The 17589-nt window shown below is 39.3% G+C and overlaps 1 protein-coding gene across 1 annotated transcript in view; it reads left to right on the forward strand.

Annotated features, from left to right (window-relative positions):
• The window catches only part of SCIN (scinderin), a 76215-nt gene extending 60255 nt beyond the window's left edge, over positions 1-15960 (forward strand). Inside the window, exons 11-16 of the mRNA XM_002923815.4 lie at positions 1629-1799; positions 7689-7866; positions 8145-8266; positions 11391-11468; positions 13786-13846; positions 15113-15960. Of these exons, the coding sequence (XP_002923861.1) occupies positions 1629-1799; positions 7689-7866; positions 8145-8266; positions 11391-11468; positions 13786-13846; positions 15113-15240 (738 nt within the window). The 3' untranslated portion in view covers positions 15241-15960. The remainder of the gene's footprint in view (positions 1-1628; positions 1800-7688; positions 7867-8144; positions 8267-11390; positions 11469-13785; positions 13847-15112) is intronic.
• The last annotated feature ends 1629 nt before the right edge of the window (positions 15961-17589 follow it).

Below are 17589 nucleotides of genomic sequence, written 5' to 3' on the forward strand. Positions count from 1 at the left end.
TAGTGTCATTTAATTGATCTGTAAAGTGTTCCTTACCAAATTATGCAAAACCTTTGAGGACATACATTGTGATTTATAAATTCTGTATTTTGTAATAAAATATTTGATATACCCTATGAATGAATTTCCATTGTTGTTAGCCTGTCAAATCCTAAATTCACAATGAAATGGTAATGTTTAGTTTAATCACTAGATGGCAGTAGTTTACAATAATGTATAAACCGCTCCAGTCCTGTATTGCTCTTCTAAATTCCTTTGCGGAGTATGTTAACAATAGTGAAAAATTTTCAACTTACCCTTTATCTCTTTTATTTTAATTTAACAGTGGAAAATGGGGCTTAATCATTGTTTTTTTGTTTTTGTTTTTTGTGGTTTTTTTTATGTTGGCAATTGAGGTTTTCTCACTGTTATGGGAAATGCCAAGCCAGCAACAGTTTTAGGTAATCGTAGCTAACTTCACCTCAAGCTTTGGGGTTCCGACTTAAAAGACATTTCTATAAGTTGCTACTTGCTTATTTGAATGTCTACTAATTGGAAGATATCTGTGGGGGACGCCTGGCAGTTTTGGTCAGTAGAGCATGTGACTCTTGATCTTGAAGTTCAAGCCTCACGTTGGGCAGAGAACTTACTCAAAATTTTTTTTAAATAAAATGAAGAAGAAAGATACCTGTGAAGTTAATTATTTTCAGTGCTCCCTAGGCCTCCCTGCTATGGTATGTGCATCAGCAGTCCCATTTACTTGGCTTCTAGAAAAAGACACACCAGGGTGCATAAGACAGTTCAATTTTAACATAGGGCAAAATAATTGAAAAAAAATAGAGAGCTGACACCAAAGTTGAACTCTTTATGTAAAAAATTGCATCAATAATTTATGTAAGAAATAAGAAACTCGTTTCTAATCCAGTATGTGGTGTTAAACTAGTAGGTGAAATTAAATAATTTACCATTTACTTTCTTCAATTTCCTTATCCTGAAAAGTCCTTAAATTACATATTTTTAAAGTGCTTATATTCAGCAAATCTATTACCATTTCTATGAATAAAAAGTAGAAAATACATTCTATTTATTTTTGCCAGATTTTTGATGTTCGGAGGCCAGATTGTCATCATTTTTTCATCTCATAGTTAGAGAGATGTAGAAATAATGAGTATGCTTTGGTGTCATCTTATTTTTGGAAGCATTTAAATGCACATCTCTTTACCTTCCGAACAAGATCCAAAACATTTCAGAAACAAGTGTGTCACTACACAGCTGTGAAGGGTTGGTGCTCTTGAAAAAAGAGTAATTTTTACCAACGATGGCGTACATCAGCACTTTGGTGTTTTTTCTCTTGGGGAGATGTATATGGACATGCTTACAGCTGTATACGTTCTGGAAGCAGGAAGCGCTGCTATACGGTGATGTTTCCCCTAGAAGAAGTGGCTCAGCGAGCTGTGTCAAAGGCTCTTAGGTCAGCCAGAAAACTGCGTGAGGAGCATTAACCTATATTGTCTGTTAATCATCATGCCTTCTGCTCTTGATTTCTTATTTATTTTTAGTTTTGTTTTCAAAAAGGAAAATAACACATATGGAAATACAACCCTCCTTCATTGCACCCTTCATTACATTTCTTTTATCCACTCCCCCAGATCCGGGTCTCCCAAGGCAAAGAGCCTGCTCACCTGCTGAGTTTGTTCAAAGACAAACCGCTCATTATTTACAAGAATGGAACATCAAAGAAAGGAGGTCAGGCACCCGCTCCCCCTACACGCCTCTTTCAAGTCCGGAGAAACCTGGCATCTATCACCAGAATCATGGAGGTAATGTCATGCGTTCAATAAAACGTGCCCTGTTGATGGACTTCCCAGTGGACCTGAGCCATCAACAAATATTAGTCTTCAAAAAATTGGCAAGCAAATCCCCTCTATTTCGATAATTAATCCATTGTCCACAAAACAAAACCAAAACAAAACCAAAAAAAAAAAAAAACAAAAAACCAAAAAACAAAAGCAGGAGAACCAAGTAAAAAGTTAACTCCGGATATCACACTTTTCAACTGCATTGTACCAAAAAAAAAAGAAGAAGAAGAAGAAGAAAGAAAGAATTTCAAGAGTCATGTAACAAATCAAATGGTCAAAGGCCCGAAGCTTTATCACTGAAAGGCCTGGAGAAAGATGGATGGCAGGTGATGGTCAGGTGGTCACACAGGGGAAACTCTAGAGGGAAAGCCCTTGTTTGTACAAGTGTAACAAATGTGGAAAGCAAGCTTCACCATATCAGGCCAGAACCATAACTCAACCAGCCAAATAAGCTGTCTCTGACAGCAGCTGAGAAAGAAATCAAACCCTATGTCACAGGTCAGAAGACAAGAAGACCACTAGGTACAGACAAGCCAGCAGGCCCAGGTGTTTAAATGGCTGAGTGTTTTGACCTTCAGGACCATCCATCACATTTCATAATCCATACATCACCATCACTATTGAAATCCAAGTCTCCCCAGTCACCCTTAAACTGCCCAACACATTTTGTAATCACTACACCTGGACCCACCTGCCAACCCTTCCCCTTCACAGAAGCCATTCGGCTGAGCCCTTGAAACCAGCTGGGTCATGGCATACCCTCCACCTGCAATCTCTCCTCTAAACCAGACTCCCCCTTTACCTTCTTGCTCTGTGGCTATCCTTTAGGACACAGATTCCCATACAGCCCTCACGTGCAGACGTTGTTTTTCCTCAATGCCCTCTTACCAGGTAGGGGGGTGGGTGGGGTACCCTCCTTGATCACTCTTGCCTCTTTGACTTTTGTCTTTCTTACAGACTCTCCCTCCTTCAGTGTCCTTGTGCCATCACCCATGGAACTGCCAGACCTTCCCCTCTTATTCTTTGGTGGCTTTGGCCGTTGTCTCACTAACATCCCCCTGGCCTCTCTCATCCAACAGTTTTGTCCTTGACCCCTTATCTCACACTCACCTGGTCCTGTACTAAACCTTGCTATAATTTTAGCACCTCAGAAATCTGTTTCCGACATCTAATCTCTGACCACCCTCTCCTGTTGTTTGACCCCTTTGCTCTAGGATGCACATTCCAGCAATTTCGTTTCAAACCTGAATCCATGAACCCTCTCCATCTGTCACACTCTTCGTGTCTTCCCTCTCCAAACCTCCAACATGCCTGCTCTCTGCTGAGCACTGAGTCAGAGTTCTCAGAGAACATAAATGTAATCACACAGGAGTCACCGTATCTACTCCCCTTTGGTGTCACCAATGTGCCCCTGTCTGTACATATATATTCTCCTTCCTGCCTCTTTGATGAAATAAAGGTAATTTATTTATATTTAACAATTTATAAATATTTTATAATACTTACATATAAATACTAAATTATTTTATAAATCAATACCAATATACCCTTATCCATAAATTAATATTACAAAGCAATGTTTGTAAAAAGTAATATATTGGTAAATAGATTAATACATATTTATTACATAAACAAATAAAATGTGACTCCCATCCTAAGGCCAAATTTCTACCACCACCACCACCACCACCCCCGACTTATGTCCAGAACCCCCCACCCTCTTGACTTCCTACCGACTTTCTGGATTTCCCTCTGTCCCACGTTCTTACCTCACCTCCAGTTCATTATTATGGCGGGCGGTAATCTCCTTTCTCTTCCCTGACTTCAGGGTATTCTTCTCTTCTGGATCACTTACTTCGGAATACAAGCATGCCTTCAAAACACTCTAGTTTTCCATTAAAAACTATTTCGTAACCCCTATCCTCCCAGCTGCCATATCCTTTCTCTGCCATCCTTAAGAGCACAGATCTTCAAAAGCAGTGCCCTCACTCACTCCCTGTCCCTACATGGTTAAACCTCTTTGTAAAGCCACTCTCGGGCAACGTTCCAGCCACTCCCAGCCTCTTATCTAGTGCCGGCCTTTCACAGAGTCAAAAGTATCTTTTCTAACCCCTTTAACTTTCCACGGGCCTTTGCCACAGTCATCCTTCCCTAGCTTCTTGAAATGCTATTTTTTTTTCACTAGGGCCTCTGAAACAACCACACTTACCAAGATTTCTAAGAAGCTTCTGAAGAGTGTTTTCACTCCACTTCTCACACCAATTCAGTTTCTGCTTCTCTTCCTCTGCGTGTCCTCCAAACCCCCAAGGCTCAGTCTTGGCTCTTTCCATGGCGATCTAATTCAGTCATATCATTTAAAGGCTAGCAGATGTATTGACTGACCTCATCTAGAACATTCTGTACATGGATTCTCATGTGTTCGATTATGACTAATTTTTAAAAAAAATCTGTCAAGTTAACCATTCAGCTCTCCTCCTCAGGCACTCTCAGCTGATTTCAGGTGGAAGAGTCGAGAATCCTTGCATTCCTGGTCTCTTCCCAGCAGGCACATCTTTACGAGACATGTGAGCTGTATGCGCTGTGGTTCCTTTGTTTGCTTGCAGCCTCTTAAACTGGCCTTTTCATTCCCAGCCTCTCTGAAAGGCGCTCATCAAAATCATTGTTTGTAAGGCTTTCTGTTTTCATTTCCTGGGAGGCTAAAGCTTTATAATGTTCTATTTTGGAACTACTTCCGTGATGCCACACTAGTCTGTGTGTGGGTCTACTGTACCCTATCATCCAAGCTCTTCCTTCTGTATCAATAAGGAAATATTTGGATGAGAAATTGGCAGTCCTGGTTCCTATCAGTCTCCATCATCATATCTGGTAGATTCCTTTGAATCTTGGTCCAAGAGGCATTATTCCTACTGCAAAAGGATGATACCTACTTTCCTGAATGTTACCAGCCCCTGGGACACATCTTTAACATTTCCAACAGATTGTCGACTGTACTTTAATTAAAAAAATAAAAAATTAAAGTTCCAACAACTACTTCTTCCTCCTCTAGTGGTGTCTCTGGAGACAGGGTCCTGGTGAACCTGGTGAAATTCTGCTCTCCACGTAGTTGATGGCAGCTCGACCCAGCTGGTCAAACGCCATCTTTGGGCAGCTGAGCACAAACTTCTTGAAATGTCCTCTGCTCTTGGCCCTCAGAACACCACACTGGTATTTCCTTCCTCTCTCAACGGCTGCTTCATCTCAGACTTGCCCACTGGTTCTTCTTCAGCACATTGAGTCCCATGGTGGTGCCGAAAGTCATACACATCCTGTCATAGTCACGTAGTCATATGGTCAGACAGAGGTTCTCACAGAGTCTGACAAGAGTCACAGAATCACAGGATCATAGGCATGAAGGCACACGCCCATCATTGGACCCTCGGACTCACTCCCAGGCCTGAGACTGCACCTGCTTGTCCTGCCCTGATGTTCCGCCTTCAGCCTCCTCTTCAGGCCAGAGTCCGAGTGCAGGTGGGTGGTCCTCATTCCTCTGTGGCCACAGGGAGCACAACTGTGCTCACCTGGCTGATCCCAGACGGTGGCCACAGCTTCTTGGTTGAAAGGAAGGGGCATGTCAGCGCTGTCTTTTACAATTTGAGTTATCATTTATCTGAGCCTGGAGAATGCTTTAGTGAATTTTCATTGTTATTTTTTTGCCAACATTGGACTCCAGTCCCTGTTTTATGATTTTTAGCTGTCCCTTTGTGAGGCTTTTTGTTTTAATTTCAGTGTAGTTAATATGCAGTGTTATATTAGTTTCAGGTGTACAATATAGTGATTAAACACTTCCATATATTACTCAGTGTTCATCAAGATAAGTGCACTCTTAATCCTGGTAACCTGTTTGTTCTCTATAGTTAAGGGTCTATTTTTTGGTTTGTCTCTTTTTTTTTTCTTTTGTTTGTTTTGTTTCTTAAATTCCACATATGAGTGAAATTATATGGTATTTGTCTCTGGCTTGTTTCACTTAGCATCACACTATGTAGATCCATCTATGTTGTTACAAATGGCAAGATCTCATTGCTTTTTATGGCTGAATAATATATATACTGCTTCTTCTTTATCCACTCATCTATCAGTGGACACTTGGCCTGCTTCCATATTTGGCTATTGTAAATAATGCCTCAATAAACATAGGTGTGCGTGTCCTTTCGAATTTGTGTTCTCAGATTCTTTCAGTAAATACCCAGTAGTGCCATCACTGGATCAAGAGTAGTTCTGTTTTTAGCTTTTTGAAGAACCTCCATACTGTCTTCCACAGTGGCTGCACCAGTTTGCATGCCCACCAACAGTGCATGAGGGTTCCTTTTTCTCCACATCCTCACCAACATTTGTGTTTTTGATTTTAGCCATTCTGACAGGTGTAAGATGATACCTCGTTGTGGTTTTGATTTGCATTTCCCTGATGCTGAGTGATGTTGAGCATCTTTTCATGTGTCTTTTGGCCATCTGGATGTCTTCTTTGGAGAAATGTCTATTCATGTCTTCTGCGCACTTTTAATTGGATTATTTGTACTTTTGGTGTGGAGTTAAGGTCTTTATATATTTTGGATACTAACCCTTAACTGGATATGTCACTTGCAAATATCTTCTCCCAATCAGTAGGGTGTCTTTTAGTTTTGTTGATTGTTTCCTTTGCTCTGCAGAAGTTTATTTGTTTGTTTGTTTGTTTGTTTGATGTAGTGCCAATAGTTTAGTTTTGCTTTTGTTTTGCTTGCCTCAGGAGACATATCTAGAAAGACATTCTTATTGCCAATGTCAGAGAAATGACTGCCTGTGCTCTTTCCTGGCATTTTTGTAGTTCCAGGTCTCACATTTAGGTCCTTAATCCATTTTGAGTTAGTTTTTGTGTATGGTATAAGAAAGTGGTCCAGTTAATTTTTTTAATTTTTTTTTAAGATTTCATTTATTCATGAGAGAGAGAGAGAGGCTACCCATGGAGCAGGGAGCCCCATGTAGAACTCAATCCCAGGACCCTGGGATCATGACCTGAGCCATCCAGGCACCTGAAAGTAGTCCAGTTTCATTCTTTTGCATGTAGCTGTCAGTTTTCCTGACACCATGTGTTGATGAGACTGTATTTTTCCCCTTGCATATTCTTGCCTCCTTGGTCAAAGATTAATTGACCATATAAGTGTGGCTGTATTACTGGGCTTTCTATTTTGTTCCACCAATCTGTGTCTGTTTTTGTGCCAGTACCATGCTGTTTTGGTCACTACAGCTTTGCAATATACCTTGGGAGCCTGGAATTGTGATGCCTCTAGTCTTGTTTTTCTTTTTCAAGATTCCTTTGGCTCTTCAGGCTCTTTTGTGGTTCTATACAAATTTTAGGATTGTTTGTTCTAGCTCGGTGGAAAAATGCTGTTGGTGCTTTCACAAGGATTGCATTAGATCTGTGGATTGCTTTGGGTAGGTGTCCCTTTGACTACTTGGAAACCTCATTAGTGGGGAGAGAAAAACAGCGTCTTTGCTTTATGCGTGTCGTTTGTGTCTATCACACCCACTTTCCAAACTTCGATTACAGCCCATACTTGTTCTTATGGTTTCTCTGAATATTATCTTTGTTACTGCTCACTTAGGTTTGGCTAATTTTATTCGTAGAGCCTCGTGCTGCTGTCTGTGGGCAGTTGAGCATTCAAGTGATAAAGAGCGAAGTGCGACTGTTGTTTCTAATGCCAGAGTGTGTCCTAGTGCCACCCTGGGATCAGGACAGAAGGCAACGGATGGTTTGTCCCTGTCACAGCTTCTCAGATGTGTTTGTTGAGGGAGTAGCAATGAATTTGAATTACTGTGTTATTCTTCTTTATACTTTAGGTAGATGTCGATGCATATTCTTTGAATTCCAATGATGTTTTTGTCTTGAAACTGCGACAAAACAATGGCTACATCTGGATTGGGAAAGGTGCTAGCCAGGAGGAGGAGAAAGGAGCAGAGTATGTGGCAAGTGTCCTCAAATGCAAAACCACAAGGATTCAGGAGGGCGAGGAACCAGGTGTGTACCATGGGGTCAGGGACACTAGCCAGGACTTGTATTTGATATAATTGCTAATCATGTAATTTATTTATTTATTTCATAAATAGGACCTTCGTAACAGTTAGAGGGCATTACAAATCCTTCCATTAGTTGCAAAAGTAGGTGATGGTACCTGCTATATTTAAGTGATTTCTTAACATTAAAGTCAAGGTGAATTAATATCATTTGTTAATGTAAGGCAAGACCAGCTCTGTGCTCCTGGAAATGCATTGGGTAACTCATTGTGTTTTTCACAGAGGAGTTTTGGAATTCCCTTGGAGGAAAGAAACACTACCAGACCTCTCCACTGCTAGAAACCCAGGCTGAAGACCATCCACCTCGGCTTTATGGCTGCTCTAACAAAACTGGACGATTCATCGTGAGTGTCTTGCAGAACACGGGGGTAGAATGGAACAGCACTGGGAGAGGCATTCTCGTGTGGCTCTAACACTTTGCAGCCATGTCGGTGCTCTGATTCTCAGTGTTAGCTTGCTTATCTGCAAACAGATGATCATCTTAGCTCTACACAGTCTCCTTTTAAGAGTCGACATAATGGATGTGAAAGCATAGGAATACCGTACTCTATAAATCAAGCCGCTTTTAAAAATATCAACTACTTTGCACCTGTGTCAGCATGAGGTTGTTGCTATATGAATATGCATATGGTTGAATTTACTAATTTAATAATTTGACACTTTCTGTGGGAAACCATGGTGGTTTCTGATCAAACTGTGTCAGTTTTACACTTAAATTACAAGGGAATAAAAAGTTTCACCATATTGACTGACTAGAAATATTATGAAAATATTATGATTACTGCGCAGAATCGTAGAAAGCTACATATGCACCTGCAAATGGACTGAAATCAGCAAGAAACTTTTATTTTATAGTCACTCACAGGCTTTGAGTTCCACACATTTTGAAGTATCTGGTGTACAAGACTGATTTCATATTGGGCTCCAAAATATCTGGGAGTGCCCCTCATCTCAGTTTAAGCATAAAAATTCTGTTTTCTCTGTTTGACATGTAGGTTTTTGAGTAAATTTTTTGTTTAAAGGACAAGCTTCTTTCCTATGTAAAATTCTATCTAAAGATTTGGTCACCATGTCCTGGTGAATACAAGCTTTATTTTTCAACACACACACACACACACACACACACACACACACACACGAAAATTATCTAAGTCTTTTCCCAGCTACAGTACTTGGTAGAAAGAAAATGCTTTGAGGAGGAAACTGCTCATGTTCAAACCACACTTGAAGACTTTAAGTGATTTGACCTAAAAATTTAAGGTTCAAATTAAAGATTTGAATTGTAATAAATATTTGGTTGTTGGGCACCACAACTGCTCACCTACTTTCTAGGAAATCCTTGTATTTTAGAAACTTGTCAGAAAAAATCTGTTATTTTACTCTTTTGCCTGTTAATTTGATATGGCATCCAACCAACTTCTTTTTCAATGAATGCTTCTGTAATTTCTAATTAGTATTAATTGCTAATATTGCTGTAAATAACATGCTTGTCTCCAATGAAGATGTATTTTACAAAAATAATACCTAGGCTTTGTTCTTAGGTTTAAAAAAAATCTGTTAGTCTTGTTTTTGTCATGAACATATTTAAGGGAAATATACTTTTATCCTACACCTATTCATTTTCTTGTTTGATATTTGGAACTCCAACTATTCCCTTCACAATTTAAGGAAAAGAAATGTCACTGACAAGTATTTGATCTAGTTATCATAATCAAAAAGCAGACTTTAGACATATAGATTCACACAAGACAGCAGAGACTATGGGTTAAAAGCACAGGTTTTGGAACCAATCTGCCTGTGCAATATCACTCACTTGTGATATTACTTACTAACTGTGTGACCTTAGGCTGCTTACTTATCCTCTCTGTGCTGCAACATTCTCACCTGTAAAATGGGGATAATCCTAGTACCCGCTTCATAGAATTGTGTGAATATTAAATTAGTTGTTCATACAAAGGATTTAGAACAGTGCCTGACATGGAGTGATATTTAAATTTCTTGCTTTTTAAAATCATTATGTGATTGGTAAATATAATGTAAAAAAAGATAATACAAACTAAGTTTTTGCCTTCTATAAGTAGTTTTTGACTGTTTTTTGTTTAACAGTCTCAAAATTTCATCAGGTTACAGTAAATACGTGTTATGCTCAGAAGGCTGCAGGTTGCCTGGGACCAAGTTTATCTAGGCCCAGCCCAGCTGGGAGGTTCTCCTTTGGGCTGCAGGTTGGATTCATGCCTGTTTTTCCCACAACTGAGCCCAGGAACACAGGAGGGCCCCTGATGAGTCACATTTGTTAATATGACATGGCCAAGGCCAAGGCCACCTCCACTTAATCAACTGTACTACAAAGTCACACAGCAGAGGGAAGGAGTGAAGTACTAGGAACTATAGCCCCATCTACCACACCTTCCTAAGGCTCAGGGGATTCCTTATCCAGAATCCTTTAAAAATTTGGAACTTCGGATTAATACCTGCCCACTGGTAATGGGTGCATTAAACTAACCCTCCCTAGTCAACTTCAAAGTTAACTACAGAGGGGCGCCTGGGTGGCTTATTCGTTAAGCATCTGCCTTCGGCTCAGGTCATGATCCTGGGGTCCTGGGTTCCTCAACGGGAAGCCTGCTTCTCCCTCTCCCACTCCCCCTGCTTGTGTTCCCCCTCTTGCTGTCTCTCTCTCTGTCAAATAAATAAATAAAATTTTAAAAAAAGAAACATATCTTTTAAAGTTAACTACAGAGAACATGATTTAACACATTTAAAATAATAAAAATAATAATAAAAATAAAACTTTGCATATGGAATATTATGTTATATCATCTTGTCAAAAATTGTTGATTTAGAAAATGACCAATGACTATTGATTTTATTAAAATAGTCTTGACCTACAAAATAAAAGACACCCGAATACTTAGACCATACACTGAAACGTCTTTAGGGTTGAGGAAGATAATGGAAATCTATGAAGCAGCTTGTCCCAAGGGACTGGAAGAGGAACTGTGGTCCAACTGCCTGTAGCCTCCCTGAGGCGTTCAGGCGTCGTGTTCGTAGTCAGCACAGTGCTTCCCAGAGAAGATTCCATCAGCTTGTGATAGACGATTAAACAAAGAAACAATTATCTAAATCTTTTTTTTTTTTTGAAACTTTATTTATGAGAGAGAGAGCGAGAGAGAGTGAGAGAGAGGATGAGAGCAGGGTGAGGAGCAGACTCCCCACTGAGCAGGGAGCCAGAAGTGGGGCTCGATACCAGGGCCCTGGGATCATGATCTCAGCCAAAGGAAAATGCTTAACTGACTGAGCCACCTGGGCGCCCAGCAATTATCTAAATCCTTATTACCCAGAAAGAACAAAAAAATGACTACCAAACTTTACTTTTGTGGTGCTCTAAAATAATACAATGCATTGGTATCCTATATTTTAGAAAAATGATTGCTTTACTCTTTGATCCTAAGGCTTTTTCATGCATTTCAGATTGAAGAAGTTCCAGGAGAGTTCACCCAGGATGATTTAGCAGAAGATGATGTCATGTTACTGGATGCTTGGGAACAGGTAAAACTGTATTTGGTGCACTTATACTTGGGAGCTGGCAAAACCTGCTTTGTAAAATGGCAAGTCTAATAATAAATGGACCTATGGATTTAGGCTGTATTTTAAAAAGACTCAACACAGTTTGGCAAAAAATAAAACTGGTACGTGTAGCAAATTGATTTCTTAATGTGGAAAAAAAATTCCATGCTACCGTCTGTGGCTGTATAGTTTCAGGCGAAAAACTTCTATTTTTCATTTATGTGTAAAATTTATTCACTCCTAATTTCTTCATGTATTCATCCATTCATTTAACTAGTAAATGCATTAGCGGGTACAATGCCGTGGGGGTACAGTGCCATGGGGAAGTCAAAGATTCGGAATTCTTCTTGAAATCTGACAAGAAGTCTCCATAGGGAGCCTTTCCCCTGGGGAAGAAACAGACACAGAATAGTTTTGAATATACACGGAAAATACGTTGCTGTTATGTATATCTTTTTTTGTGAGAAAATGAATGGGGCTTTGGAATGCCATATCTGATAGTTGGTTATATTTTTTATTGTTGTTTTTTAGCCTTTGTGTAAATTGATAAGAGTGGAAGGGAAAATAAATATATTTGGAACTAAAATGTATAGAACAATTATGAAACCTGTATCTGAATTAGGCCTACTCTTAGAGTCAACCCCAGTAATTGTTACTTCTAGGTCTGTTCTTAGTTGCTAAAGTCATTTGGTTATATTACATGTTAGCTTCTTAGTCTAGAATTACCATATTTGAATTTGGAATCTAGTCACAGATTCTCCCCAGGTGAATGGAACAGTTATTTGTAGATGTGAAATTTAAAACGTCATGTCAATAAAACATCTTTGTGTATTAAGAATTATAAAATAAGGGGCGCTGGGTGGCTCAGACGGTTAAATGTCTGCCTTCGGCTCGGGTCGTAATCTCAGGTCCTGGGATCAGGTTCCGCATTGCGCTCCCTGCTCAGCAAGGAGTCTGCTTCTCCGTCTCCCTCTGCCTCTTCCCCCTCCCCCTGCTCGGTCTCACTCTCTTAAATAAATAAAATCTTTAAAAAAAATTGTAAAATAAGAATGGCATTTCCTTATTCAGAACAATTTAATTATTTCCATTTGTAGTCAATTCTATAGTCATGGATACTTGAAATATTTCCCTTGCTACATTTTATTTTTCTAAGTCATATTTTTCATTTACATGACCAAGCTGTCATGGTTTGTTCTGTGCCCTGCAAGCAAATATTTCAGTACTTTTGGTATGAATTAGAATACAATCAAAACTAATCTGGCCAGAATTTCTCTGTCAACAAGTTATTTTAAAATGATTTGAATGTAAGGTAATTCAAGGGCACCTGGGTGGCTCAGTTGGTTAAGCGTCTGCCTTCTGCTCAGGTCATGATTCCAGGGTCCTAGGTTTGAGCCCCAGGGAGCCTGCTTCTCCCTCCCCCAGCTCGTGCGTGCACTCACACTTGCATGTGCCTGCTCCCTCTCTCTCTCTCTGTCTCAAATCAATCAATAAGTAAAATATTTAAAATAAATAAATATAAGGTAATTCAAGAGAATGTTTCAGCATTGAAGTTCCTAGCCTATACATCTAACAAGAAGGATACATACAGAATATATAATTATATCAGTTAAAAAAACTCAATATTGGGGCGCCTGGGTGGCACAGTCGTTAAGCATCTGCCTTCGGCTCAGGGCGTGATCCCAGCATTCTGGGATAGAGCCCCGCATCAGGATCCTCTGCTGGGAGCCTGCTTCTTCCTCTCCCACTCCCCGTTTGTGTTCCCTCTCTCGCTGGCTGTCTCTCTCTCTCTGTCAAATAAATAAATAAATAAATCTTAAAAAAAAAACCACTCAGTATTTAAATACTAAACATTGTAGCACTTTTACCACAGTGTTAGAAAATACAGTTTTAGGTGTACACTACAGGCTTAAGGCAGAGGCTTTGCAAGGGAGGCTGAGGTCCCCTCAGGATGATGATAATAATATGGGGATAATGACTGCCTTCCATACCCTAAAGGGGCAGCTGCAGAAAACAGCCAATATGTTGTTTTGAGAAAGTGTATAAACTAGAAAATACTATAAGCCTGAAATCTCAGAATGTGGATTCTGGAATCAAACTGGCTGGATATCAGTTTAGAGTATCTCCTAGTAAGTGCAAACATTGGGAAAGTGATAGAACTTCTCTGCACCTCCTTCCCCACATCCCTAACTTGGGGACTTGCTGGGAAGATGAAATGAGCAATGTGTGAGAAGCACTTGACACAGGGCTTGCACTGAGCCAATACTCCCCAAACAGTACATATTGTTGTTTCATTTTTCAGATATTTATTTGGGTTGGCAAAGATGCCAACGAAGTTGAGAGAACAGAATCTCTGAAGTCGGGTAAGTGGGATCCCATGGACACTGATGGCATTTACCCTGAGTGCTTATTACGAAGTTCCTGACTGCTCTTTTCACCACATTCTTCAAAACCACATATTAAAACAGAGCTGAATCTAATAAGCTTTCACTTTCAGAACTAAAGTGTAATGGAATTTTTTTTAACTGAAGAATTTCAGAATAAGAATAAGAAAAATGTTTTGTTACCTAATTTAGAACATAATTACATCAATTTATTCTGAAAACTTTAAATTCACTTAAACAATATTTTATTATAGAAATAGTAAAACCTGTATCACTATGATAAACTAGATTTTTTAAAATTCTTTTTGAGTAATGCTGTTCTTTCTGGCACAGTTTTTTTTAATTTTTGAAAAATATAAGACTAATTATGCCATAAGGATAATTCTATAAAGTTTGAAATCTTGGGGAGCAATCATTAGAGTCTCATGTGCAATTCATGCAGATGAGAGAAATCAATAAGGAATTGTTCAGATGGAACAGCATTTGGCTACTTCAGGGGCAATGAAAATTTGATTCATTATTTTTATTGGGAGACTTTTCATTCCATAGTTATTTTAGTTTAATCAAAACTAACTGACCCTATGACCCAGAAATTGCACTACTAGGAATTTGTTCAAAGGATACAAACAGTGATTTGAAGGGGCACATGCACCCCAATGTTTATAGCAGCAATGTCCACAATAGCCAAATTATGGAAAGAGCCCAGATGTCCATTGACAGATGAATGGATAAAGATGTGTGTGTGCGCACACACACACACACACACACACACACACACACAATGGAATACTACTCAGCCATCAAAAAGAATGAAATCTTGCTATTTGCAGCAATATGGAGGGAGCTAGAGTGTATTCTGCTAAGTGAAATAAGTCAGTCAGAGGAAGACAAATACCATAAAATTTAACTCATATGTGGAATTTAAGAAACAAAACAGATGAATATAGGGGAAGGGAAAGAAAAATAAAGTAAGAGGAAAACAGAGAGGGAGGCAAACCATAAGAGAGACTCATAACAAACTGAGAGTTGCTGGAGGAGGGGTGGGTGGGGGGATGGGATAATTGGGTGATGGGCATGAAGGAGGGCACTAGAAGTAATGGCACTAGGTGTTGTATGAAACTGATCAATCACTGAATTCTACTCATGAAACTAATAATACACTATATGTTAATTAAATTGAATTTAAATAAAAAAATTTTTAAAAATACAACTAACTGAATGTGTTTGTCTTTCAATTCTGTATAGCCAAAATGTATCTTGAGACAGACCCTTCCGGAAGAGACAAGAGGACACCAATTGTCATCGTAAAGCAGGGCCATGAGCCACCCACATTCACAGGCTGGTTCCTGGGCTGGGATTCTGGAAGGTGGTAAACTGGTTTTTGTAGGAAAAAACAAACAAATATTTGGAGCCACTGTCCCATTGCTGTTTTGAGGGGAAGAAAGGTTTTCTTCTTTATTTGATTAGAAAATTAAGCTCGGCCCTATGACTATTTTTTAACGCCTAGGTTTGGTGTGAAATTCATTTTAAACTAGAATTTTTTTATGTTAGTATTTTTAAATAACCTAAAGTAAATTTCTATTATGGACCAATATTCGCTCTGCTGGACACTGATTTTTATCTTTTCATACGACCTTTTAAAAGTTTGAAAAGCCACACATAATCTAGGGGAGTTTAGCAGGGAATTTTGTAATTCAGGAGTGTTTAGCCAAACTTGTTCTTTAATATGCCAGAGAAGTAAGCCATAATGCCTTTGAGGTTATTCTCCTTTCCATGTGCTGTGTTCAAAAGAATTGTATGTTTGCAGTAACGTTTATGTTAAGATGGTTTAAAACTTTGTTGTTATTTGCCACCTTCAGCCAATGTGACTCTGCTACCATTCACTGCTAAGGATCATTTTCTAAGAGTAACTACCATTTTTGCCTTAAATTTTTAAAAGCCTTTGAAATCACAGCTTTTTCATGACAAAATAATTATAGTCTTATCCGGTTGGATATATGTATTTGACAGTACAAGTTTAATACCATAAAGGTTATGTACAAAAAAATTCACTAATGCTGTCTTTCATCATTAAAATGCATCTCTTTTGGAAAGGTTTTTTGTTGTGACATTTTATTTAAATATGACATGCGAGTTAATTACACAATTAGTTTTAAGGTTAAATACTTTTATGCATAAATAAATATGAATTTAATATTTCTTAATTCATCCTCATTAAGTAGTCAAAATTAAACAACTTTTCCAAGGTTACATAATTATGAAAGATTTTAAATATCAGTGCATATGAAATCTGGGCCCTGTTAAAAGATAAACTGAGGCGTATCAAATATTTCAAGAGTTTAGTTGAGCAAAAATCATTTTGGATTGGGCAATGCCAAACTAGAAGTGGTTAGGAGCACTCTACCAGCAGGAGGGCAGAGCAAGACTTTTCTAGAGGAAAAGTAAAGCAAAGTACAGAAATTCTTGATTGGCTAGGCTGAAAGTCCAGTTGGCTGTTTGTACTTCGTTGTGCTCAGGTTTTGATTTTGTGACCTTGAGGAATTTATAGGCTTATGGTTTGCTTACATAGGTCTCCACAGCATTAGAGCCACATCAGTCTACTGGCCTTCTTGCTTAAACAATTCAGCAGACCCCAGTAAACAGGAGTCAGGGCAGAAGGTGGAGTGCCAGAAAAGCAGAAACCAACTTTGGTTTCTAGGAGGTGCTGGTGGAGGAGTGGAGCCACATTTCCGTGAATGGGCAATCAGAGCCAAGGAGTGATCTGAGGAACTCGCACACTGTCTCTGGGGGAGATGAATGGTGGATGTGTTTCAGCCTAGGTGCTGGCATGGGTCCTGGCGTGGAGAATATGGCATCCATATTCCCAGTACCAATATGGTGGAAAAGTGAGTGGTCTCGTGGGGATCTGCAGCTTGTGTGAGTGGTGAGGAAGCAGCGAGAAGCTGCACTTCCCGAGACTGTTCATTCAGTCAGTAAGTATTTTTATTAGGTATCTGCTGGCTTTCGGGCACTATTCTAGGCACTTTGGATCCAACATGAACGAAACAGACAAAATCCAAACTGTCATGCAGTTTATATTCCAGGGAAGAAACTAACAAAAACAAAGCCAGTAAGTAGATACAGCCATCCCCACTTACGCTAGGCCTTGCTTTCTGTGGTTTCTGTTAACGGTGGTCAGCTGTGTTCTGGAAGCAGATGATCGTCCTTTGGATGTATATTCAGAAGGCCCATAGTAGCCTAAGGCTGCAACACAACGGTCTGCCGTTAGCTTCACTTCCTTGTGTCACACGGGAATTTTATCATCTCACATCACCACGGGAAGAAGGGTGAGTGCTGTGCAATACGAGGTCTTGAGAGAGAGAAAGCCCACACAAACAGTTTTTATTACAGTATAATTGTTTTATTTTGTTGTTACTGTTGTTAAGCGCTCCTAAGAGCTAATTTATAAATTAAACCTCATCAAGACCTATGTATGTATAGGAAAAAATAGCATATATAGGGCTCTGCACTAACCTTAGTTTCAGGCATCCAGTGGGGATCCTGGAATGTATCCCCGGCGGATAAGTGGGGACTACTGTGTATTATAAAATATATTAGAATATAAGTTCTATGGAAGAAAAATATGTAGGGAAGGAGGACAGGAAATAGGTGAGAGTGGGGCGGAGTACAATTTTAATAGGGTGGTTACGGAAGGTCTTGTTGGGTAGATTGATAAGGAAACC

This window comes from Ailuropoda melanoleuca, chromosome 1 (assembly GCF_002007445.2).
Source record: "Ailuropoda melanoleuca isolate Jingjing chromosome 1, ASM200744v2, whole genome shotgun sequence".
NCBI lineage: Eukaryota > Metazoa > Chordata > Mammalia > Carnivora > Ursidae > Ailuropoda > Ailuropoda melanoleuca.